This window comes from Pimephales promelas, chromosome 3 (assembly GCF_988280905.1).
Source record: "Pimephales promelas chromosome 3, fPimPro1.hap1.1, whole genome shotgun sequence".
Taxonomy (NCBI): Eukaryota; Metazoa; Chordata; class Actinopteri; order Cypriniformes; family Leuciscidae; genus Pimephales; species Pimephales promelas.
This window is the reverse complement of record NC_142771.1, coordinates 33,175,891-33,202,579: the sequence shown is the minus strand read 5'-3', so window position 1 is coordinate 33,202,579 and position 26,689 is coordinate 33,175,891. Positions and strand designations below refer to the sequence as shown.

At 38.7% G+C, this 26,689-nt stretch overlaps 1 protein-coding gene across 5 annotated transcripts in view; it reads right to left on the bottom strand.

Moving 5' to 3' along the window:
• mrtfbb (myocardin related transcription factor Bb) overlaps positions 1 to 23,154 on the bottom strand; it is a 47,066-nt gene extending 23,912 nt beyond the window's left edge. Inside the window, exons 1-4 of one of the 5 annotated variants that reach the window (XM_089128759.1) lie at positions 22,991 to 23,154; positions 15,329 to 15,394; positions 7,248 to 7,473; positions 605 to 701 (exon numbers count right to left, since the gene is read on the bottom strand). In XM_089128759.1, coding sequence (XP_088984885.1) covers positions 605 to 701; positions 7,248 to 7,313 — 163 coding nt within the window. In that variant the 5' untranslated portion in view covers positions 7,314 to 7,473; positions 15,329 to 15,394; positions 22,991 to 23,154. Of the gene's footprint in view, positions 1 to 569; positions 703 to 3,034; positions 3,294 to 7,247; positions 7,474 to 15,328; positions 15,395 to 22,990 lie in introns of those variants that run through there. The other 4 variants (XM_039686301.2, XM_039686302.2, XM_039686303.2 and 1 more) reach the window with 4 other exon arrangements.
• Between the last annotated feature and the right edge of the window lie 3,535 nt (positions 23,155 to 26,689).

Below are 26,689 nucleotides of genomic sequence, written 5' to 3'. Positions count from 1 at the left end.
CTAGCACACCCAGTTATGCTTAAGTCCCGGGAGAGCGACCACTCTGTCTGACTCACCCCTGCTAAAATAAACCCAGCCGTTGTGAGAACAAGGCCTGGGAAACTGAAGATTTTGGAAATGGCATGGGGGGAGTACATAAAACATATACATTCAGCATCAAACACTCTTAAAAACAGGGTTTTTGCATCAATGCCGTACAGAAGAGCCATTTGTGTCCCATTGAAAACCCTTTTTTTTCTCAGTTTGAAGAACTTTTAAATGCTCTAAAGAACCATTTGTGCATTTGAAAAGTTCCATGGATTTGAAAGGTTGGAACCATGTACGCCAAGAACAAAGAGTGGACAGACTAAAGGAGGGGACCAAGTGCCCCTCCTAAACCCCCCCCCCCCCCCCCCTAAAAGCGTAGAACATTCTGTCCCAAACCATGTTTTCCATAATTTATGGGTGCCAGGAACTCCTGTGGGTTTCAATATTAAAGTGGGTTATGCAATACAAATCAAGATCCATGCCACAACCAAGTGGCTTTTTCAAAACAATGTGGCGAATGAAGCTTGATGGAAGAGTAATACCGTAATCATCTTCACATCAGTATGACTGTACATGCCTGCAGTCATCCCAGTGTTTGTTGAGCTGATGTCACTCCTCATGTTCTCTGCTGAACCCTGACTGACCTTTATGTGGCTCCAGGCTTCACTCTCAATCTGTACAATAAACAAAAGGCAGCTTAGATCCCTGTAAATCTCACTCCCCTACAACCCAGTCCTCAAGATTCAATCTAAATCCAAATTCAAGCCTAAAGTTTCGGTCACATTTGCCTTTGTTTGTCGAATTTTAGCAGACGAAATCAGGTCATTTCAATAAGAATCCACACAATCAGGAATTTTGCCTGATGGCGAAAGATTTTCCCACACAGAATTTCACAACAGACCAACAGAAAGCTGCTATGTATAAAGGTCCTGATATACTTCAGGCGAAAACAAAAAAACGAACTGGTGTGACGACATTTCAAACAAAATTAGGCCCAAACCATGCATCGATTTTGTTTTCAGAGCTTAACAGATCGCCAAAACGAACCATCCAGAAAAGTTTGCTCTGGCTTGTAAACACCTTCAAACTACACTCTTAGAAAAAACACTTTTCACCCCTAAGTGAAGAACAAAAAAAGAACCTCCCCAGACAGCAAACTGACATTGAATCAACGTGGAAACGACGTCTCTCATGACATCGAAACAACGTTGATCTGGCATTGTTTTGCTCATCGAATTAACGTATTAACGAATTAACTAAATGAAAATCGAAAATTGGTTTGCTTTCATAACATTGAAACAACGTTGATTTCAAGTTGATTTTCCGTTAGTTTTGAAAGAATGACGCGTCTGACGTTGGTTCAACGTTAATTCGATGAGCAAAAGAATGTCAGATCAACGTTGTTTCGATGTCATGTTTCCACGTTGGTTCAATGTCAGTTTGCGATCTGGGTCGGGTCAGGACTCGGGTTTGATCTTCCTCTTTTGTGTTCCACGTGCATTTGCGCCCAGCTGTTTCTGTTTCGCCATCAGAGCATCTGCTCATTTGCGCTCACCTGTCTCCCTTTATTGCTTGATTTCTCAGCAACATTTATGATTTCTTTCCCCTTTGTTGCCTGCCAGTATGTTCTAACTTTTACTGGTCACTTGCCATTTTTTTCCTTGTTTAGTAGTTTTGTTTTCTTCTTATTTAACATATTTTTCTCTGCCCGCTTGCCTGTTCCTCTCCAGCATTCACTGGACTTGGACTGTTTTATCACTGCCGATCATTAGGACTGTAGTACTGGAGTTTGGATTTGCCTGGGTTATTGTTTGCCTTTCTGAGCTGATTTCTTCTGTGAACTACTGCCTGTTTCTGATTGTGAGATGGGATGTCCCGGTTTGCTCCTCGCCTGACTACCCTGCTTGTCTGATACTGATTCTCACCTCACGATTTGGATTTGATTATCCTGGACTCTGATTCCTACCTGACTATTTTCTTCACTGCTGGTTATCTGTTCGCTCCAACTTTATTATGGTTTCAATAAATTGAAATTAAGCATTCTTCTGCTTTTGGGTCCTCCTTCCTCACAACCTCACAATCAGGGCCTTAAAATTCATACATTTCCACAACACTGACAACAGTCAATGGACCTTTTTTCCCAGTAAAATTTCGCTAACACGACCCCACCTTAACATAACCAGACGCTACCGTCGTAAATTACACGAACAGGCTGTGTTATGGCTAACGAGGCTGTTAATGTTGACTAAACTGAAGTTGTTTAAGAAACACTCTGACATTGACCTGGGCTGTGTTGACATTACCGTTAGAAAGAATATTTCAGCAGCTCGACAGATGACTGTATCTTCATGCGTACATGGAGAGCTTTGGAGGACAGCAGAGACTGCATGTTGGCTCAGGTTTGGGATCTGATAAATGAATACACCATTTGGTTTACGGTTCATCGATGGGCACCATTCCCAACAACTGATAACTCACTTTAAACTCTCACAACTGAAGCCATATATTAATAATAGTGAAGGCTGCAAAGATATCCTCACGCACATGAAAGTCTTATTGTTAAAAAAAACTGTAAAGAGGTGTTACTCCCATAAGGCACTAAAAGCAGATACATTTTCCGAAGAGGAACGATAAGCCAGCTAAATGATTAACTGAATGGTGAGGTAATGTTTAGGTGTGAGTTTGAATGAAAACCTGTTAATCCAAAAACATAATACAACCAACATCAGACAGCATTAGAACAACAACAACAACAAGCCTCATCATTACTTTCATGTTCAACCTAACAATAAAAACTTTGGTCAATTATTTGTACAATAACATTTGTATCCAATTCAGAACATGTGTTTCGGTAATAATTACCAGCTGCCGTGTGCTAAACTCTGGTTTCCCAGTGTCCCTCACTCATGTTTAGCATCAACTTTCCCCATTTTAATTCATGCTCTCATTAATCCACGTTGGAATTTTGTATTTTTTTTTTTTTTAATTCTAAATATTTTGCATTTACCCCTGCAGACATTCAAGGTCTCCACTTCAAGGCAGGCCATGGAGCTGAGAGACGGATCGGACAGTGTTCGTGTCTGGAGTCCCATGGATTGCTGTGGGAAATGAGGAGCGAGGCAAAATGGCGAGATCTGGCAGGAAATTCCCCAGCGTGGAGTTTGATTCCAGACCGTTCCGACAAGTTCCTTCACCGGCTCTGTCTCGAGACTGCCTGAGTGAGTGTTTGTGGGTGTGTGGTTCTCAGCGAGTGCGGTTCAGCTCCAGGCTGCGTCAGTGACTGAGAGGAGAGGCGGGACTAAAGAGCTGTAGCTGTTAACCCTCAACAGCACTGATCACTGGGTAAATAACTTCATCTTAGACAATTAAGAGGAACTTCATGCAAACATTTGCATGAAAAACCGCAACTTCCCATACTTCTTTTATATGCTACTTCAGTTTTAGCCGTGACAAAAATAAAATGTGTACCTTTTTTTTTCCCATTGAAAACAGCCCCGCAGGGATGTCTCTGTATTTCTTTGTACTTCAGCAATCCGCCATTCTAATGAAGCACTATTGTGTCTCAAGGGGTTTCCCAGAAAAAAAATGCCATTACATTTCTTATCTACATCGAGTGATGTTTCTTTCATAGCTGCTGGAGATTAATATTGTAGAGAAGGAAAGAAAATATTTAAACAAAGCCTATCTGAATCAGCCAAAGTGATTAAACGCAATGGAAAACAGGAACGTCCCAGGGGAAGCCAATAGGAAGCGCGTTGTCTCGGGCCCACTAAGGTGCTGTATGGTTTAGTCTACTCATTGGGTCCGGTGGAGAGGGAACCCACTAGGGATGTGCAAAACTATTTCCCTTAATGATTAATTGGTCTCAAAAAAGCCTTAAATAATTAAGCTGGTTTTGAGGATTTTTCTTAGGTGTTTACTTAGGATGCATTCTTACTAAAAAACAACATGCATTCTTACTAACACCCCCCCCCCCCCCCAGCAAATTGAAGGGAAACGACACTTGTCTTAAGATACATTTTTAAAAGTTGGATTATTTTTTAAACTGCCATCTGCAAAAAACAAACCGATGTTTGCTCTGTTGACATCATGACACTAACTCTAAGGTTTAGCTATAAATATTGTATATTTTAGTGTGTGTGTCTACTCATTGGACAATTGGATCCAACCGAAGATTAGTGAACAGTCCATTTTTAATGTCTCAATGCCAAGACTCATATTTTAATATGATTATAATGTGTAGGTCAAACGAAAGCTTGTGGGAACATTGACATAAGTGTCAGTAGGGGAATTTGTGAACAGCGGTGACGCTTAGTTTCTAGAAGGGTGGGTAGAAAAGAGGAAGGATGGGTACAGTCTGTCCTCCAGCCTGAGCAGGAACAGATCATGTTGATTTAGTCCAGTGTAACAAACTCTCTGAGCTCATAATATAGCAGGAATCAATTATGAGAGAAAAAAAACAAGAGGGTTCCTTTAAAAAAGTATTTATTGCTGCAGTTCTTCTGATAAAGCAAATTCACTCAAACTCATAAGTTAGTATCTCCAAGCTGATAAAATGCAGAAATTGTGCCTTGTTAGGATTTATAATGAGTCTCTTAAAGTTTATCATTTTGTGCTGAATGTTACGAGGTGGTCTGTTGCACATTATGTTCTCATTAAGTATATTAATCAACCACATGCATTGAGGTGGTGGATCACCCCAATATTCAGAACTGTGGTTGATTTTTATTTTTATTTTTTTCATCCTCTCTTGAAGATTTGCTTACATCTTTGCATTATCCATCTAGTTTTTAATCTAGTGATGCGCTGAATTAAAACATCTTAGTCGCAACCAAAAGCAAAAATTCAGGACACACAAGACAAATATATATAACCAAGTGCAAAAAAGAAGTAAACATGACCGAATTTGAAGTTTCATTCTGCTGTCTAAAGATGGTCACAAATCACTAGGTTAAACCGTTATTTTACTCTATTGACAGCCATAGTTCAGATTTCTTTTAAGTTTTATAGATCTAAAAGTGCTCAGCTGATGAGCATATACACTCGCCTAAAGGATTATTAGGAACACATGTTCAATTTCTCATTAATGCAATTATCTAATCAACCAATCACATGGCAGTTGCTTCAATGCATTTAGGGTTGTGTTCCTGGTCAAGACAATCTCCTGAACTCCAAACTGAATGTCAAAATGGGAAAGAAAGGCGATTTAAGCAATTTTGAGCGTGGCATGGTTGTTGGTGCCAGACGGGCCGGTCTGAGTATTTCACAATCTGCTCAATTACTGGGATTTTCACACACAACCATTTCTAGGGTTTACAAAGAATGGTGTGAAAAGGGAAAAACATCCAGTATGCGGCAGTCCTGTGGGCAAAAATGCCTTGTTGATGCTAGAAGTCAGAGGAGAATGGGCCGACTGATTCAAGCTAATAGAAGAGCAACTTTGACTGAAATAACCACTCGTTACAACCGAGGTATGCAGTAAAGCATTTGTGAAGCCACAACACACACAACCTTGAGGCGGATGGGCTACAACAGCAGAAGACCCCACCGGGTACCACTCATCACTAAAATAGGAAAAAGAGGCTACAATTTGCAAAATGTCACCAAAATTGGACAGTTGAAGACTGGAAAAATGTTGCCTGGTCTGATGAGTCTCGATTTCTGTTGAGATATTCAGATGGTTGAGTCAGACGAAGGCGAAAAGGGATCAAACACAGTATTAGTATGGTGTTCCTAATAATCCTTTAGGAATTGACTGAACACTAACTGAATTTGGAATGGTATTTCGGCAAAATATTAGCAAGAATTGCAGCATACAAGATTCCAAGGTCATGTTGAAGTGTCTGGGTGAATCAGTGCAAAAAGTCAGAGGAAACTGGTGATATACACAGAATGTAAAGAAGAAAGTCATCATGTCGTGGGATTAGAAAGACACACATGCCAGGTGGGGTCTCTGTTTTTCCTCCCTTGTGCAGTAAATTAACAAGCAGCCCCGAGGACACACTGGCATTCTCAAGGGCAAGGATGTCCATAGGGAATGGGACATGAACTCTTTCTATGGTCGGACAGAGTCAAGTTCAACAAGGTTCACAGCCTGCCTGCCCATTGGATCAGCCCTAGTGCCTTCTTATTAGGGTTCATACCAGTAAAACATTTCTAGAATGAAACTTTGGCCAGGATTGTGAGAGCCAGACAGAAGGAAAATACAATTACATGATTACACCAGCAGTGACCAGATTTTTCTTTTTAGAAATGCCAAGTTTAAGGGACAGTTGACTCAAAAAAGAAAAAGTTGTCATCATTTACCCACCAAAACCCATTTAACATTCTTACTTGAAGCACAAAAAGAGATATTTCGAAAATTTCATGGTCGCTGTTTTCAAATCAATAATAATCAAGACAGGATTGGATCAGTCTGATTTAGAAACAAATCATTTAGTCACTGACATGATTTGACTCTAAAAATGTTGAGTACTCTTTGTGCTGTTTAGGGTGTTGTATTCTCAGTTGATGAATTAAACCAGTCATTGTAAAGTTCTTCAACAACAAGCCACCTCATGATATTTCATCTGAATAAATTTTACATACGTCTAGCTTGATCTTTGTCACACAGTGAAACTGGTTATCGGAAGGGCAACTTAAATGTCACATTTTCAGCCTTACAAAACTATTCCAGTAAATATTTTCAATTTTTTTCAGCTGCCGAGATTTCGCTGCATCACAACATCTATCAGCCAAAACTTAAAAAATGTATTCATAGTCCGCAATTATAGTCGACCTTTTGTTTTTCCACAAAAGAAAGTCATACAGCTTTGGAACATAATATCCATTTTTTTAATGATAAACTGTTCCTTTGAATTACAGCCAAACAAAAACCACAACATGACTGCAGGCCTAAGAACCTTCTATATCGGAGACTTTCGGCAATCACATTTGACACCAAAATCTATCACATTAGTTTACCAGTCGTCCACCCAACCATGAGCCAAGAACACTTTGGAAAAGAGTTAAAGGCAGCACTTAAGACATGATTACATGTTGGCATTCACATACAATTCCTGTGTAATTCCCCATGTCTTACCGCAAACAAATTTCTCAACCTTCTGGCAGGCACTATTTTCTCAGTGTCAAATCGGGGCGGTAGTTTAATGGATGAGGAGGAAATAGGAGCTTGGGAGCCGAGTTATGGCCTAAGGGCCAGCCCAAATGGACTTACTCACCGTTCTTGCGCTCTTTGATGGGGGGAAGGCTCTGAGTGTACTGGAGAGACAGTTCCTCCAGGTCATGGGTCACCGCTTCGCTCCGTGGGCTCGGCACCAGCACCCCCATCATGCCTGAGTCGCCCTCCACTCCCAGACTCTCATGGGGCTCCATATCTCTTTGGGGGAAGAGGCAAGGGTCTCACCACAGCGGTATAGACGACTGGCGGGAATCTTGGACTGCAGCCTGTCAGAAAAACAAAAGTGTTTTGCAGCTATTGTAAACATTAGAAAGCCCAAATGGAGCTTAAAGTTGTTGTTGTTGGGGTGTGGTGGCAAAACTAATTTACTTGCATGTGATTGTTAATACACTTTAACTGAGCCAGAAATGGAGCTCAAGGCTCGTGTATCCATTTATGTAACATTGTTTAGATCCATTTTGTTGTAAACTGGTGACGGTAAACTTAATGAACGCTTCTTTTAAACAGCTTAAGCAAAATCTGCCTAACCTTAAGATTGTCCACTACCATGTATTTAATCAAATACGTTTGACCGTCCTCCCAGTTAACCTTTAAAACAAGCTCTTAAATCCTTATGGCTGATGTTTAAAAGTGCAAGTTGCATAAGTCTTGATGTGGCTCCAATCTGAGACAAGTTATACGGGAGGACATGCAGGCAGCACATCTGGCCCAGCTGTTTAATGTGTTATTCTTACAGATGCTTTACATCTTGGAACATAGAAAGGCCACTTTAGACAAAGATGTATGTAATATTTGCTTGGTGTAATTTTGCAATGTACCGCACTGGAAAATATATGTTACCATATTTCACACTTCAGACATGGAAACATTTAAAAAGACTATAGGGCTCCATTAAGTACAAGACACGCAAGATTCCAAAACATGTCACATTGCAAATTTACGATCAACATACCTGTATATACACTCACCTAAAGGATTATAAGGAACACCATACTAATACTGTGACCCCCTTTTGCCGCCAGAACTGCATACTGGATGTTTTTCCCTTTTCACACCATTCTTTGTAAACCCTAGAAATGGTTGTAGTGAAAATCCCAGTAACTGAGCAGATTGTGAAATACACTATAGGGTTGAGATCTGGTGATTGTGGGGGCCATTTTAGGACGGTGAACTCATTGTCATGTGCCCCTCTGGCACCAACAAACATGCCATGCTCAAAATTTCTTAAATCACCTTTCTTTCCCATTCTGACATTCAGTTTGGAGTTCAGGAGATTGTCTTGCCCAGGGCCACACCCCTAAATGCATTGAAGCAACTGCCATGTGATTGGTTGATTAGATAATTGCATTAATGAGAAATTGAACTGGTGTCCCAAATAATCCTTTAGGTGAGTGTACATAGTTATGCAAAGAGTGATAGAGACTTACCCTACCCTTACTAGTCACTTACCCTAGTTAAATGCATGTATATTGACTTGCACTGAGGCTTACCTGTTTACAATTCCATATTCTATAATGTTTTTAAACTACTGGATTTTTTAGTTAGTTCACCAAAAAATTAAAATTCTGTTGGTAATTACTCACCTTCATTATGAACACAATCTCCAGAACACAAATTAAGATATTTTAGATGAAATCTGAGAGATGTCTCACTCCTCCATAGGCTGCTAGGTACAGTAATTGCAACTACTGGCCCAGAAAAGTTAGTAAAGACATAGTTAAAATAGTCTAAGTGACCACAGAGGCTCAACCTTATATCAAGGTGGATTTATCAAGTGACGTGAATACTTTTTGTGTGCGGCCCCCTGAGTAAAGCTCTATCATCATTTGGTTCCACACGTCACTTGGCTTGGTAAAATGAAAATCACATAGCTGCCAACTCTCACGCATTGGCCGTGAGACACCCGCATTTGATTGGTTTCACATGCTCACACGCCACACCCCCGATTTCTCACGCTGAAGTGTCAATCCTCCCGTTTTTCCAGGTTTCTCACGTATTTTAGCTCTTTTACTGTCTTCCCATGTTAGTATTTCCCGTAAAATATCTCGTATTTTTACACTCTGTGTGAGACGTACAAGCTCGGACAGATTCGGCTCGAAGTCGATCGTCCTCGGATGCGGTTCCGCGCGCTGTAACACAAGCTTTGCACACAGCTCGAAGTGAGGTCTTGCCGGGCTAAACGCGTCATTTTTACCGCGCTCGTGCAGATGCGTCGAGTATAAACAAGGCTTTACTCCATGTCAGCGCGCGCAGAGACCTCAAGGTGCAGAGAGCTCTCCCAATCATCTCCAGCAGAAGCAGCCTCCCCGTTTCCCTCGTAAGCTGATCTTAGTATTTAAACATTCTCTATGGTATTTTTTAATGACACAGTGCTCTTTCTCACACATATGTGGGCTAGTTCTGAACTCTTTAGACTTTTTGATTAGTGCTTTATTTTTAAAGTTTGTGAGTAAGAATCGTGAGAAAAAAAGAAAAAAAAACTTATTTTGGGAATGGTTCCCGGGAAATCTCCCGTTTGTTGACAGCTATGGGTTGGTCAACTGCCTGAAAGATGAGTTTATCTATCGATCTATCTGTTGGGCCACTCGTGATCCACTAGTTATACCGCAAATTAGTTACAATTCTCCCGTGATCTATAGCGAATGATCACGATCTATAGCGAATGATCACCCGTCAACAGATCTCACGCCAAGCAAAACTCAAAAGTTGGCAGGTATGAAATCATACAATAATATTTTAGGTAAATATTTTTGAATGTTTGAGCATAACGTCAAATGATATGAAGGGGTAATGGCATGAGAAATCAAATCTGCCTTGATCTTTTTACATATAAGAGGCCTTTTTTATCAGTTAACATTGTGCAAGTTTCAAAGTTTAAAAGCATCCTCCTCAATGTAAACAAAGCATTTATTTCACTAAGCTCATTTGTATATTGTGGGATTTATGACATCACATGAGCAAAATCATTTGCATATGCATTGACTGTCTCCAGAGCAAGACATCGACGGATAGTTATCATCGCACCATAGGCCCCACCCACTGGCGTTCAGACACTTAACGGATTATATTTGTCCACACTGGATGTGAGCGTCATGTTGCGTCAAATCAAATAGAATTCACAATGAATACAGTATACAGATGCGTGTTCGGTTTCTGACACTCTACGCACTTGAATGTTTCAACAACAGGCCAAATGGAAGAGTGAATAAAACCGTAAATGAAGGTTCATGAAGGTTTAACCCTCAGGTGCTCTTCGGTCATTTCTGACCGAAAAATTTTCTGTTTTGAAATTTAAAAAATCACAGCTTCTTCAGAAAATTACGAAACTTGGTGACTTTTATGGCATTGGGTATGTGAACACACAAAAAAAAATTGAGGTCATGATTCAAGCAATTTAAGTGGTCGTAAAAAAATGAGTCACACTTTTGCTCTTCTGTCAAAAATGACAAACCCATAGGAAATGAATGGGAAATTGAAAAAAAAAAATTCTCTGAATTTTTGTATGTACAATGTACAAATCAGCCACAATTCTAAAAAAAGTACACCGCAGGAAAGGGGTGACACTCTACAACATCTAATGTGCAAAACAGACACACCCACCAACACACACACACACACACACACATACAAACACACTTTTATACACATACACACCAATACATTTTGATTACAAAAAGTATGTTTTGAATTTTTAAAAATCACAGCTTCATCGCGATGTTACGAAACTTGGTGACTTTTATGGCATTATGTATGTGAACACACAAAAAAATTTTAGTTCATGATCTGAGCATGCTAAGTGGTCTCAAAAATGACCCCCATAGGAAATTAATGGGAAATTGTAAAAAAATGAAAAAACAATTGTGAATTTTTGTTAATTTTTTTTTAATAAGAAATAGTTTTTGAGATTGTTTCAACTATATATTCAAATCCACCAACAACAACAACAAAAATGTATTCATAAACAGCTGGGGAATTCACATGCCTCTCCATAGAGAGCTGTACATGCCATCTAGTGGTTACACCATGATTCTACGCTTTTTCTCTATACTGTAGTGTAGACCCTATACCAGATGGTGCTAATTTTCTTCAAAAACATTTTTTTTTTCTGAAGGCCTAGACTCTATATTAAACTAAAATACTGCATTAATATATAAAAAAAATAATAATAATAATAATATATATATATATATATATATATATGGAAAAATATATATATATTTTTCCATGGCAAAAATAAACCATAAATATTGCATAAATATTAATAAATTCAATTAAATTGTCTCAAAATACTAAATTACAAAGAATAAATATTATAGAACAAAAATAAATTGCATTGGTTGTACTGGGATGGAGAAAGTTTCATTTTTAGGTGTCCGGTCACTTTTGACCGGGAAGATAACAAGTGTGACTTCGAAACGAAGAGCACCTGAGGGTTAAACAGCTCGTTTGTTTCTCTGTCAGAAGGATCCCAGCATTGAAAACAAGTGGATGGTTTATTTTAATGGCGTCCCGGATCTCGTCAGAGGATTATGTTTGTTCGGAGCATTTTGTTTTATAAACGAGGCACAGTGTAATGAAGAATTCACAAAGAAACTTTTGTTGATAGATGAATCAGCCAACAGTATTAGATTTGACAGAAGCTAAATCACAAACTAAGTAATTGCTTTCATAATGCTTTGTCTGTAAATTAAGTTTTTATGTGGAAAATGTTTTAAAACACAATGTTAGCCAATCATAACAGTGGGCGTTTACCGACAAGCCTTAAAGGAGCAGCCCCAATGGGACGTTTCAGACAAAGGGGCAGAATGAGGGTTAAAAATAATAATTGTTTCAACCCACTCTGATCCTCTATCTGAAATGACCCATTTATATTTATATGAACTATGTAAACCTAAAGGAACATTGAAAATTAATGAAAAAGTTTTCCAAAAGATCTACACTTTGTCTACTACATTCAAAACAGCAAAAAACAAACTTTTTTACACTTCTCTTTCTAGAAGGGTAAAAAAACTACAGGTGGCAGCATTAGAGTTGACAGACTGACCAATGGGATGAAGAGCTATACGTATCAAACTATGCAAAGGCTCTTGTCAAAGACAAATCCTGCTCTTGGATGATCCATTGCTCCATGCCAATCTGAAGACAAAGTGGAGTTTGGCAAAACCGCAGCATCTGTTTATTCTACCCCGAGTCTGTGTCTGGAGAACTTCACATACATTTTTTTTATTTCTGTGGAAGGATAGAGGGATTGCCTGTGAGCAATTGATGGACTAGAGAAATAAAAAATATGGTTGCTTTGTTGTGAGATCGGAATCTTGCTTAACTGATGTCCCAAAAAAACACCCACCACCTTCTCATGGGGGTGCTCTTTTCTCTGGAGGTTTCAGATCAGCAGGGCTGATGGTGAGAACAAGCACAAGCCTATCCCTACGGGTACATGCTTTTGTTCTGAAGCCATTCGTCTCACAACGGTCACAAATAGTGACTATAGGCTGACATTGACTGGCACAAGAGTTCATAACATTCTCTACCCACTGTACAGTGATCTAGAACAGTCTTTCTAAAATATTCTTCATAAATAAAATAAAAAAATCGTATGACGCAAGAATGATAACCTCAGTCAATTAAAATCTTACCATTGTTAATAGTTTTTATTCATCAGCAGATGGCACTGTAGTCATCATGTGTTGAGAGGAATGGATCGAGAGATTTGCAGACTGAGGGACGGACAGAGGAATGGATGGATTAATGGATGGAGGAATGGAGGGATGAACTCAGGGACAGATGAAGGGATGGATCCCTTGAATGGAGGGATGTATGGATGGAAAGAGGGACAGACTGAGGGATGAATGGATGACGGAGGGAGGGATGAATGGATGGATAATAGGTGAAGGGATGGATAATAGGTGGAGGGAGGGATGAATGGATGGACATAAGGATGTAAAGAGGGACGGATGGAGGGATGGATAGATGGATGTATGGAGGGACAGACAGAGGGAATACAATGATGAGACAGCTGTGCTTTTAAAATAGTTACTTTAATGGATGGATGGACAGACTGAGGAATAGATCGAGGGATTGACAGATGGATGAATGGATGGACTCAGGGACAGACGGAGAGATGGATGGCTTGAACGGAGGGATGTATGGATGGAAAGAGGGACAGACTGAGAGATAGATGATGGAGCGATGAATGGATGGATAGATGGAGGGATGGATGATGGACGGATGGATGTAAGGAGGGATAAACTAAGGGACAGACGGAGGGATAGATGGATGGGTGGAAGGATGGAGAAATTTGGATGGAGGGATTGATGCCTTGAAAGTAGGATTGGATGAATGGATGGACTCAGGGGCAGACGGGGGGATGGATGGCATGAAATTTGGATGGAGGGATTGATGCCTTGAAAGGAGGAATGGATGGATGAACTCAGGGACAGACAGAGGGATGGATGGCTTGAACGGAGGGATGTATGGATGGAAAGAGGGACAGACGGAGGGATGGATGATGGAGGGATAAACGGAGGGATGTATGGATGGAAAGAGGGACAGACTGAGGGATGGATGATGGAGGGATGAATGGAGGGATGGATGGAGGGATGAATGGAGGGATGGATGGATGGGTGATGGAGGGAGGGATGAATGGATGGACGGAAGGATGTAAGGAGGGATAGACTAAGGGACAGATGAGGGATAGATAGATGTATGGAGGGACATAGAGAGGGATGGATGGATAGACTAAGGGATGGATGGATAAGGAGGGATAGACTAAGGGACAGGCGGAGGGATGGATAATGGATGGATGATGGATGTATGGAGGGACAGACAGAGGGATGGATGGAGAAATTTGGGATGGATGCCTTGAAAGAAGGGATGGATAGATGGATGGATGGACTCAGGAGCAGACAGAGGGATGGATGGCTTGAACGGAGGGATGGAAGGCTGAATGGATGGCTGAATGAAGGGACAGAGGGATTGACAGATGGATGGATGAATGGACGGATGAAGGGACGGAATGAGAAATGAATGGGTGGATGGATAGAGAGTTGGATGGATAAATGGATGGACGGGTGGAATACAAAGCAACAATCACGCAATGATACAATAAAAAAAATCCTAAATTAATTCACAATTGTATTTCAGTCATGGCAACTCTCGGAGAGAATACATTTCAACCAGTATTTATTGGCATGGGGCATGAAATATAATAGGCTTGATTTTGGCAGACGAGATGCTGCTACGCTGCTGTTGAGCATATACAATAATTTGTTCAGCGTAGTATAAAAACAAAAACAAAGGAAAGGCTGCTGCAAGAAATGGTAGAACCCGTAGCACATCTCTACTGGAGCTACGCAAGGGTAAGATATATATGACTACTTAGACTGATCTCATGAAATGGCATATGTATGACACGCCAATTCGTATTTCCATTTTTGGCGTGCTATCAACACGCATAATCGCTTTTCAGCGTGTTTATGAATGCCGTTGACTTAACGTTACATTACTGTATAATACATACCCCAACCCCATCCCTAAACCTACCCGTCACTGGGGTTAATACTACTTATGAGTCTTCCCCTACCATCCTAGGAAAAAAATATCGCTCCCCAGATGTAGATCTACATTTTGCTTCGTTTCCCTCGGACATTTAACGGCGTAGACATACATGCGGAATCACTCGAACATTTAATGGCGTAGACATACACGCATACACGTGGATAGCTCAAAATGCATATAGATAACACGCCACTTGACTTGAAAGTGCCGTGTATGTTTACGCAAAAGTCACGATGTCATGATGGACTACTTCTGATTGGCTGGTGCCATGTCATTAAAACAACCAATAATTCATTAGAGTTTCATGCCTGAACTATTAACCTGCCAGTTCAAATTATTAAAAACCTTTTGAAATAAAATCGCAATGATAAATATTCAAATAAATCACTGTGAATATGTGCATTAGCAATTTTACTTCCCTTAAAATAAGACTGTTGTCAACATGGACAATGGAAAAGCAGTACACAAGTAAAGTTAATAAACTGTTTTACAATTACTTGCTCATATACAACGACCACTCTACGAGAGTAACTTTTCCTCTAATCTCTCGAAGATGAGATGTACCTGTCAAAGGAGAAGGACGCTTTGTGCTGCAGTGCTCCCGATGAAGATCACTAGGTCATGGTGCCTCTGAAACACAAAGAAATATCCTGTCATTAAGTGAAACAGAACAAACACTGGTTCAAACTTCGTAAACCTTTCCATTAGAAGTTTTCCGAAGGTGAAAGCAGAGCCGTCCTACTTTGTCCGACTGCAAACCAGCATGTGAAGAAGAGGGCAAGGAAAGCGAAGGGTGGCTTGCATCTAATCAATGCAGTTACTGTGGAAACCCTAATCTGCTTGTGCACTGATTAATGGCTAAACAATAGGATGACAGATATTTATGGATGTGTGCCACTCCACAGAATAGGCCATGAAGAGATATGGAAAACAAGCTTATGAGAGCCTGTACTCCAGCCTCAAACACAACCTCCGCAAACAGAGCATTAATATTCATTAAAGCACAACAAGACAAACGTTCGGCCGCGTTGCTCTCTACAGCGCGTCTGAAGTTCGGTTTGCATTTGATCTTTTTTCACACACTATTAGAAGTGTAATGTCTGAGCGTACAAACAAAACATTATGTCTTTGTATTTGCAATGTGAAATTTAAACTGTTGTTGTATTAAATGATGTGGCAAAAATCTACATCCCTAAAAATCTAGGGAAACACCAATATTATCCAAGACTGACTGGTTACTGGTGCCCCTTCAGGTTAATGTAGAAATATTCACCAGTTTCATCTTCAACATCCATTTCTATGATGAAATCATTACAGCTGTAATCCTAAATGTGTGGACTTGATGACTATATGCTTGTTGAGTTCCCAATTTCTATGGAAAGCAGATAAAGTGACTCGATGAGGACTGTGATTTTGTTTTCTTGAGAAAATTAAAACCAACAGGCTGATGAATGTCTTAACTCCTCTATACTTACAAGCCTTGATGACTTGACTAAGCCTTGGCTGGCTTTCCTGCCTGCTCACATTCCCTGCTTTCAATCTTATTCAGCCGAGTTTAAAGACTTTCGGCTGTTTTCTCGCTTGGGATCAGCGGTAAGCCCCTCTCAGTGACACATTGAGAATCCATTTTAGTTCAGCACAATTTTGAAACCTCAAACAGAATTATGTTTTCAGTTTTGAAGTGGAAACTCGGGCCAAATGGGGACATCACTGTACCACTGTCGGCTAGTAAACTCAACGGATGGTTCACTGTGCTGGGGCTTCTTTGTGTTCACTCCACCTAGAAAAGGAAGTCAAGATGTGCATGACTGAGAACTCAGTGTAAACAACTTGACTCTCCCTATGGAGGGAGATTGATCCCGTAGCGCCTGTAGATTCTTTAGCTCAAATAGTGGAGCATGGCATTAGCAATCCCAAGGTCATGGGTTCGATTCCCAGGCAGTGACCAGGACCCAAAATGTAAAGCTTAAATGCAATGCTTTGGAGTCGCTTTGGATTGAAAATACATAAAAGGAAAATGGCAACGCTAACTCTTTACAATAAAGTTCCCGATAGACCATATGCACCAGAGAAATAAGCATGCAGCCATCTTTAAAATGTTGTGTTTGAACTTACTTTTATGCTGTAGCTCTTTTTATTTCATTTATATGGAATTGGTGTCGAAGAATAGTGGTGAAGTGGATTTACTTATTGTAGAGTTAAAGGGATACTCCACCGTTTTTTCATATTAAACTATATGAATCGCTCTGGCGTGAGACATTTTGAACTTATTCACTTTGAAATTATTTTTTGGTATGTTTTTTTATCTTACATCAAGAGCATCCGAGATGTACAGGTGTCTTTGTTTCCACACTCACAGTATTTTCAATTTTGATATTTTTAGGTCAAACCGTTCTTGTCTGTCAGTCATATAATGGAGGTCTATGGGGTCCACCTCAAAGAGCATGCACAGAGAAGTCCAAATTAAACATGATTTAATGACTCGGAAATGTAAGCACACATTGATGGCCTAAGACACAAAACGAGCGGTTTGTGTGAGAAAACGAACGGTATTTATATCGTTTATATCGCACTGAGACGAGACAGGTATGTATCAATTCCTCTTAGTTAAGGGAATAACATAGTTTAATATAAAAAATGGTGAAGTATCCCTTTAACAAAAGTTATCATGAGCAATGTAATGTTTAAAACTGATGTCATAAATGAGAGAGACAGGTGACAGAGAAGATTTTTAAACTAGCGGTTCATTCATAAATCTATAAGATCTTACCTTGCTGTGGAAATATAAACCGAACCGCTACATAAGGTCTATAACCACAGCGAAGTTCTTATTTTTCAGGGATAAAACAAGTTTGAAATACATGACCACCGGTTTATTAACATTTGACACCGGTTAACGAACATTAAGATGAATAAGTAAATACGTGCTCTGTGTTTTCATTTAAATTAAGGTGAGAAAACAGGAGTAAAAAGGTATGGAAGGCAATTTTGGAAAAGCTAGCAAAAGCAAGCTAGCTTTGAAAGCATGAGATCCCACCCTCCCTGCAGAACACATGAACGCACACGAGACGGCGTTAAATAACCTCAGGTCTCAAAACACAAAAACATTACAATAATAATGAACAAACAATTTACAGAGCTCGTGTGCTGCAGATTTATTTAGGCATTGATAGTGTTGACATACGCATAAATCCCAGTCGGAGGGTATCCGTTAACATTGATGAACTGTAAATAAATAATTTTTATTTTTATAAGTTAACATTAACAAAGGTTAATACATTCTGTATAATATAGTGCTCATTCATAGTTAGTTCACATTACTACTGTCTATTAATATATTATTGTAAAATGTTAGCATGTTAATTAAAACAATCACGCATTGTAATGGCCTTAATAAAACATTCATTGAGTTTGTTATGTTGAATGGAAAAATCCTAGGTGTGTTTTTCAATTCTGTTTATTTAAAATAGTTAACAGTTGTTCCGCACAGTCCAAACACCAAAATCCAAGTGGCATTTGGCAGAACACATTATGGCCGCATTACCACATTACTACACAATGAGAACTTCTCCTCACACAAACACTGAATGACTCATCCACAGTAAACTGGAGGGGGTCAGCTGTGCTGCTAAATATAGCTGTGAGACCGGCCAAAATAAGCATCAGAAATAAAAAAAGAAACCCCTCCAACGCTTTTCCATGTGTGCGCGAAGAACGCAGGCATCAGGAGTCAGCACAAAGAAAACACTGTGAGACCCGCTCGAGTGAGGAAAAGAAAAGAGAGGGGGAAAATTCCTTTACCGTTCCCAAAAATTATCCCACATTTTAACTTTCCCAGAAAGCCAGCTTATTCCCAAGAGGCTGTCCCTGAGCGCATTGCACATGGCCTTTGCCCCTCCCACTTCCCCTCATGTCATTGGCCCAGCACAGGACTCCCGAGGGAGTCAGTGGTGAGGGATCGCTAAACCAGCAATCAAAATAGCCTGCTTTCAGCCAGTCGGCATATACGGATGTTTTACACATTTAATTTAAAATCAATCCATCAAAAGATGCAGATTCACTCAAAAGTAACGCTAATAGATGATTGATCCATTTCAGAAGCTGACTCTCGTTCCCACACGATCATACTTCTCAGAATACTTCACTTTTTTTGACAATATGATTCAACCCAATAAGTTAGAAGTGCAGTAATTTGGAGTTTTAATAGGTTTTCGTTCCGCATCTTTTCCAGAACAACAGATGTTTGTCAGTCTGACTCATAATAGTGTCCCATTTTCACCAAGCAACAATGTGGGAAACAATGACATGAACTAGATCATTTCGAACAATGGTCAGAGTGATGATGTAAGCACTTTTCATTGTGTTCTTTTCAGGTAAACATACATATCAACACCAGACATCAGTGCAAGTTCCTACTCAAAAACAACGGGAACAATGACAGCTAGGGCAATGACTAATAAAGAAGAGTATCCAACATTAATACAATTTGAACAAAAGCTTAAGTTCGATTACTCTAAAATGTCATGCGGTGACGGTGTATAAAAAGTATATATTACCGTAAATATTTTACTGAATACAACCGAATGTATGTCTTAAATGCTATTTTATTTAATTTTTTTAAAGTATACTGTTAAAAGGTAATGACTTAAACTCACTACATCAGTTTTTGGCAAGTCACAACTAGTCTTTCATTAACTCGGTCAAATTATCTGATATTTATAGAGACTTCTTGACCTTGACACACAGTCATTAAGGGGAACTTTTATGATATCATTTCCTATTGTATTATTTTTTCCCCACACTTGCATGTTTCTGTCGCTCCACATTTATTTATTTATTTTTTTTACCAAACACGCTAACTATTCTGTCCAATTATGTAATATACAATTGGAGATACTTAGAGAGAACAGAAATATGAAGAAAACAGGCGCGACCCAACGAGTCATTTTGCGCAATATTATCACAGCGCATCCTACGCGAGTTCGTCGACCATTTGAGAGGCTTAACTTTAGGTTGGCAGCGCTGACTTGATAATTATGTTGAAGTCTTTTGATCTGAGGACACTTGAGCATGGATATGAATCTGGTTCATTAGCATCAAAGCCTGTGAGGTCACATCACATGACATCTCAGTGGAATGTTATTGTGTCATGTGAGCAGAGTAAGTAAAAAAAAAAAAAAAAAACACTTATCCCAATTCTCATTTTCCAGGCATTCGTTTGACATACAAACTTAAAAAAAGCCAGGAAGATGTTTAGCTTAAACGGTACACCATTATCTACAAAAGCAATGATCTCATTCTTGTTTGTGAACTGTAACTTTCCAAACTACAGTTCAAACGCACAAAATAACATTTACCCGATGATAACAGATAACGATAACAACGTTGAGGCCACAAGCTTTAAGTCAAACAGGCGACGCAGCAGACTAAGAAAACAATGTCCAGACCACCAGGGACACACCATGCTTACAGTCACTATAAATACCAGGAGCTCCAGCTTTCAAGTTCTGCTTGAGTCTAAAGGTCCTGTCTTAACTGTAGGAGTGTGGACACGGACCAGAGGATGGAAGAGAGCATCAAAACACGGGCCGTTGTTTAAGACAAAGTCAGAATTCCTTTAAATTGATTCAAAGACTGGGAACAGTCCTCACCATTCATCTTTTCAGCACATGCTGCTTGAGGAATGACAGATGTATGTGAAATATGCTGTGGTGAACTGACACCTGCGGTGGGTAAGATTCAGCCTGTCATCAATGAAGAATGCTTTATTTGTCAAGTCAACGTCCATAAGCTATATTTAGGTGAGAAAACCTATTTTGGTTAGGGAATAATATGAAAACATACTGTAGGCTATTTTGAGAAAAATACGACTGAGATCATTGGACTACTTGTAGTTCGGGCTCTCTTGATACACATGGTCAGCGGCTTCACCAAACTTAAGACACAAAACAAAGAACCTTATATGAAGAACTATATTTTGCGACAGAACTTACCGAACATCCAAAACGTATTGGTATTTGTATATGGTATATTGTATATGCATAAAACGTATGCGTATATGGTATTTTTAACAGCTGAGAACTCACAAAAAGCTAAAAGACAGTGGTTCTGACACATGTACCAAACTGTAATAGGCAACGTATTTCATATGATGAGAAAAAAAAAAAAACAGGTATGCATGAGCATCTTGTGACATCATGTCCTGTTTTTGGTTTGTTTAGATGTCTTTGGTCCATGTTGCATTCATATTTCAGTAGAACCGCTGTTTGAAAGGGGTCCGCTGGTTTACTGCGCCCCGGGGTCCGGCTTTGACTGTACCAATATGGCGGACAGCTTTATATAGTGGCCCAATGAAACAGCCGCTACTGATATTATATAATGCTATGTAGATTATATAGTAGTCTATATATTATATACATCAATGATAGAAACAAGCGCACCATGTTTGGACTTCCGTTTTGCGGTGGATTTGCTTATTGTAGAGTTAACAAAAGTTATATTGAGCATTATAATGTTTGAAGCAGAAGTCAAAACTAACGTCTGTAGAAGATTTGACAAACCGGAAGACAGAACACAACGAGCGCAGAGCTGAAAAGTTGCAGGGCTTCATAAGATCTATAAGCCAAGAAGCTGTGAAAATAAGGTGGCATTTGATGCTATGCAGGCCAACTGGCACAGATAAACAATTAAAACAAATGGCTCTGCCATTTAAGAGCTGCTTGCAAATATTATTCTTAAATCATAACACACATTCGCTATTTTTGACAACTCTGTTGGTCTGTCACATTGTAGCAAAGCCCATTAATATGTGAAGCTTAAATAAATATCAATAATAACAGTCTGATTCCTGAAGTTTTTGGTGGTTGTTATGTTCTCCTTGACTACAATGACTGCAAATAGACAGAAACAGAATAACACACACTGTAAGTGTCCAGTGACATTATGAGTCAAAAGGATGAACTATTGAACTGAATTTATTGATTTATAGTTAATGTTTTCCAAGAAAAGGTGGCTTACGGTCCAGGTTATGTTTAGGCATAAAGCCGTCCTAATTAAGGATTTTCTACCTGCAGTTGAGAATAATTATTCAGGCCTGTGGCTGTTAACATTGGGAGTGTTTCAAGCACTGTGCCTCCCTCCACACAAATCACACTGCTAAAGGTCGCTGCATGGGAACGCTCAACAATGCTGTCTTGCAGACACACCCATGAGTGTGTGTACATTTAACAACATTTTAATGAGCTATAAAGGCCGTTGCTGGTGTTTAAGGTAACAAATACGCAACACAAACTGCACTCAATACCCTCACACCTGCTCAAGTGAAGCACACTAATTATTCATTTAGCAGATGCATGTGACTTGCACAGTTTTTGTTAGCATTATCTTTCGACACTTGTGCTGTACAAAGTGAAAATGTGCCACTGTTGCTTTAAGAAGGTATTTCAACTTGCAGCCTCTAAAGCTACTTGTTGGTGTATCCTAGTTAGGTTGATCTTGAATTTAATATGTTAAACTTAAAATAATAAAACCAGTTGTACACTTGCAATCCATAAAAAAAAAAAAATCAAGTGTTAAGTTAATTTGTGGAGTCTGATTAACAAACAAACAACCGACAACACCACATACTGGACAATATCCGATTTTCTGGTAAAGGTTGGTTAAATAAATATTATTAATGACAAATTTCCAAAGTGTGAAATAGAGTGGATATCCCACAAAAAATAATGACAATAATAACCAGGCATTAATAAACTATTAAATGAATTAAATAGCTATGCCCAACTACTGATATAGAAAATTAAGTTTTTGTTTGAAATTTAATTTACAATTAATGTACGAGAATAAAACTTTTTAATACTAATTTACCTGGGAAAAAAAAGAAAAGAATTCGCATCGGCCTATATAATTCGATCATTATAGAATGCATAGATACTTAAAGAATAATATAGAATAGTGAATTGACGTCAGTTTTATTAATGTCTCGATGTTCATAAATACTCCCTAAAGTACTCAAAAGAGTTCCTAAAATGTCATGACACTCTGTGCCAGTGAAAATATCCATTTCAGTCGTCCCGTTAGATAAGAGTTCAGTTTATGACTCATTATTCTAAATTAATTTGCACAGGTATTTAACGTTAATATAAAGTGTCACTTGTAACACATTAAAGACTGTGGAGTGTCATTCAATCAGACGTGCGGCAGCATCCGAATAAATATTGAACTTACCGTTTCTTGGCTTCTAAATTATACGTGTTCCCTTGAATGACACATCTAAAATACAATATAATTCCGGCAGAATATACATGTATTCTCTTTCTTCGCTGAAGTAACAGTTGTTGCTGTCGGAAAAGATGGCCGCTCTCATTGTGTTTAGCCGGTGATGTAATGAAGTTGTGTTAACCCTTCGTTACACTTGGAGAACTGAACTGACAAATCGACATTCTAACCTGCTAGATTAGAAATTGAACGGAATAAAAGTGATTTTTAGATGAGTATGAGTAATTCTCTTTCTCCGAAAGATGTAAACATCAGTCGTTGAGTCAGAAATGGACATAATATCCAGAAAAATGTCCCAGTATGTGAATGGGTCCAAATGTTAGGCTACTCGATTAAAAAAAAATATAACCAAAAGCTTTAGTTAAACTAATAATACTAGTTTTAAAAAAAAATAGCCTTCTTCAGTTGGCATGTGATGTATAAATTAGCCTATATATCAGTAAACAAACACTTTTTGAATGTCTACCCATGTAGTTGTATGACACTGCCATCTGGTGAAACTCAAGGCCAGTTCACTCATACTCGACATGTGATCAACTTAAATACGTCCAAATATAATAACGCTAATTTTTGATTTGATATAATAACGCTAATTTTCCTATTGTCACCTTTTAAAACAGCATTATTTTGCATGCTTCCACAAGGTTAACAATAGGCTAAATAGGCCTAACCATGAAACGTCACTGTATATGGTGCACACATGAAAGCAGTGCAAAATAGGCATTATATGTACAAAATGCAGTTATGATTTGTTGATGCATATCCATGGACTATTCAAGATTTTGGGTTCAAACTGATATTAATAGTGAAAGTGTTTAAAATGCTCACTTGGTTTCAGTTTAGCCATTTTAATCACATTTTGCCTTAATTAGCTCATTTTACATGGCCCTGCTGTGTGACAAATTAATTTGGCTTAATATTAGGTCAAAAAAGCCACATGCATATTAATTGTCATAATTATCAAAATGCTGTTTATGGTTTTAGATGGAGTTTAGCATTTCACCACCTATCAACTTCTCAAAAGTATTTCATCCCAGAGCAATATATTAATGCAAACATTCAAAGAAACATGCACTCTAAAAAATGCTGGGTTGTTTTAACCCAATTTTGGGTAAAATATGGACAAACCCAGCCATTGAGTTTCATTTTAAATAACATTTTTTTTTACCCAATGGCTGGGTTTGTCCAAATTTTACCAAAAAATAGGTTAAAAACAACCCAGTGCACAATATTTGCGATAACCACAGTATACAGGAGGCTAAATGCATGCATGTGATGCATGCTTGCTGATTGTGTGTTTATGGCGTTGAACTGAGTAAAAGTAACATAAAGCAAGTTGTGAATTCAGCACGTCATCATACTAGAGATGAAGAAGTACACTCTAAACAATGGGTTGTTTTAACCCAAATTTTGGTCAAATATGGACAAACCCAAATGTTGGGTTAAAAATGTAATTTAAAATGTTAACCCAACTGTACATTTTTTTAATTACATTTTTAACCCAACATTTGGGTTTGTCCATATTTGACCCAAATTTGGGTTGAAACAACCCAGCATTTTTTAGTGTATTTCTCTCAATTCACCCAAACAGTCCAGACCACACCACCTTATTTGACTTTGTGAGTGTCCTCATGTTTCAACAGCCATTTAGAACGTAGTAGATCACAGATAATTTGCAAACCAAACCAGAGCCAACATAACAACAAACGTAAGCAACATGGTCTGAGTCATGAAAAAGGTTGCGCTTTTCCCCTCTCTCGTTCTGTTTTCTCCTGCTTTCGCTTCTCATGTCTTCTCCCACATGGTTGGGATTGGATGATCATGTCCCACATTGCCCACACTCTCCCGCTGATGGAGGTGTGAGGCTTAATCACGGCCCAGAATAGTGTGTGGTTTGGGGTAGGGGGGTGTGCTGGGGGAGGCAGGCTGGATGCCAGCCGTATCTCTGAGAGTGCTGGCGTGAGATGTGACTCATGGAAGCTCTGTGTGTTTTTACATTCTGCTTCACACACAGTGAGATGATGGGCAGGATGGAGCCCCAGCTGCCTGAGAGACTTCGGGGCACCAACCAACCACTGATTATTCATTATGAAACACGTGTGTGTTGCAGCTGCACCCTGCTGGTCAGTGCACGCACACATGGATGTGTTTATGTGGGTAGATTCTAGTCAGTTCCCTGATCCTGATTGCTTTCGTACTATGAAATTACAGTTTTTCTCAATTGTTTAGACACAAATTTTGGTACTTGAGACACAATGACCACAACATGTAACTCATGCACCCTGAACCAATTCTGCTAAACTACAAGCACAATTTCTGCTTTAGTTCTAAAACACACTTTTTTCAAAACACTACACATAATTCTCTGCTTTTGCCACAATTTTCATGCAGAAAATCTGTAACTGTATACAGTTAAATATAGGGGTGTATATAGGGGTGGTGATGGCGCAGTGGATAACACACATGCCTTTGGTGTGAGAGACCTGGGTTCGAATACACTGTGAGACACCAATGTGTCCCTGAGCAAGACACTTAACCGTAATTGCTCCAGAGGTGTGCGACCTCTGACATATATAGCAATTGTAAGTCGCTTTGGACAAAAGTGTCAGCTAAATGTTAAATGTTCTGTTGTTTTGTAAGTAAACCACTGTATGTGCAATTTTGTGTTGGATGCACAGTGCACACTGTGTACATTGTTTTTGTGGGGAAAATAAAATATATTTGTTACAGTGTATTTGTGTGTTCTGAATATATAAAAACAATATTCTCAAATATTTTACAACACACTTATGTAATGTACTTTCTGTAGTAAGTGACACTGAACAAATCAAAGGATATTATGATGAATGGAGAAAAAGTGTTTTCCATTCATATGTTTTACATCAGTGTTCAACTGGTTCTTATAAATGTCTATTCATATGATGGTTTGTGTGTGTCATTTGAAAACAAAATACCATTTTGAGAAGAAAAAAACTGTGTTTTGAATTTAAAGTTTCATTTTGCAGGAGAATTGGGGGGGGTTTACTCATTGTGTGTGTGTGTTTTTTTATTTGTGAGTTCTGAGAGTATGAGGCATGCTTTCAGAAAATGTGTGTAAACAATCAAGAAAATCTGTACTGTAAATTATACTATTTTACAGTTTTACGGTTTAAAACAATGTAAACAAGATGCTGTACACTGTAAAAAAAAACGGAATTTTGACGGTAAAAAAACGTTAAACCGTTAAAAATACGGTAGGACTTAACTTAAAATTTACAGTAATAAACCGTATTTAATTTTCTGATAAAATATTGATTTACCAACCTTCTGATAAATTGATATCTGTTTTGTTCCTTGTAATACACTGACAACCACCAATCATCACAGCAGTGATGAGTCACATGATCAATCAAAGCTCAATACAAGTGGTCTTCCATTAAAAGGTTAATATTTCTATAAAGAAGCTGCACAGTGTCTTTCACACAAACATTAAACACCATCATGGAAATTTACAAAATGCAATAAACATTAATTTAACAACATTAAATGTAACATAAAACTCTAATGTACATAAATGATTAGAAGAAAAAAACAAGAAATCTCTGAGGAACTATTAGTTCAACAAAAATACATAAAATGTGAAGTCTCACACAGGGAATTGTGGGAATG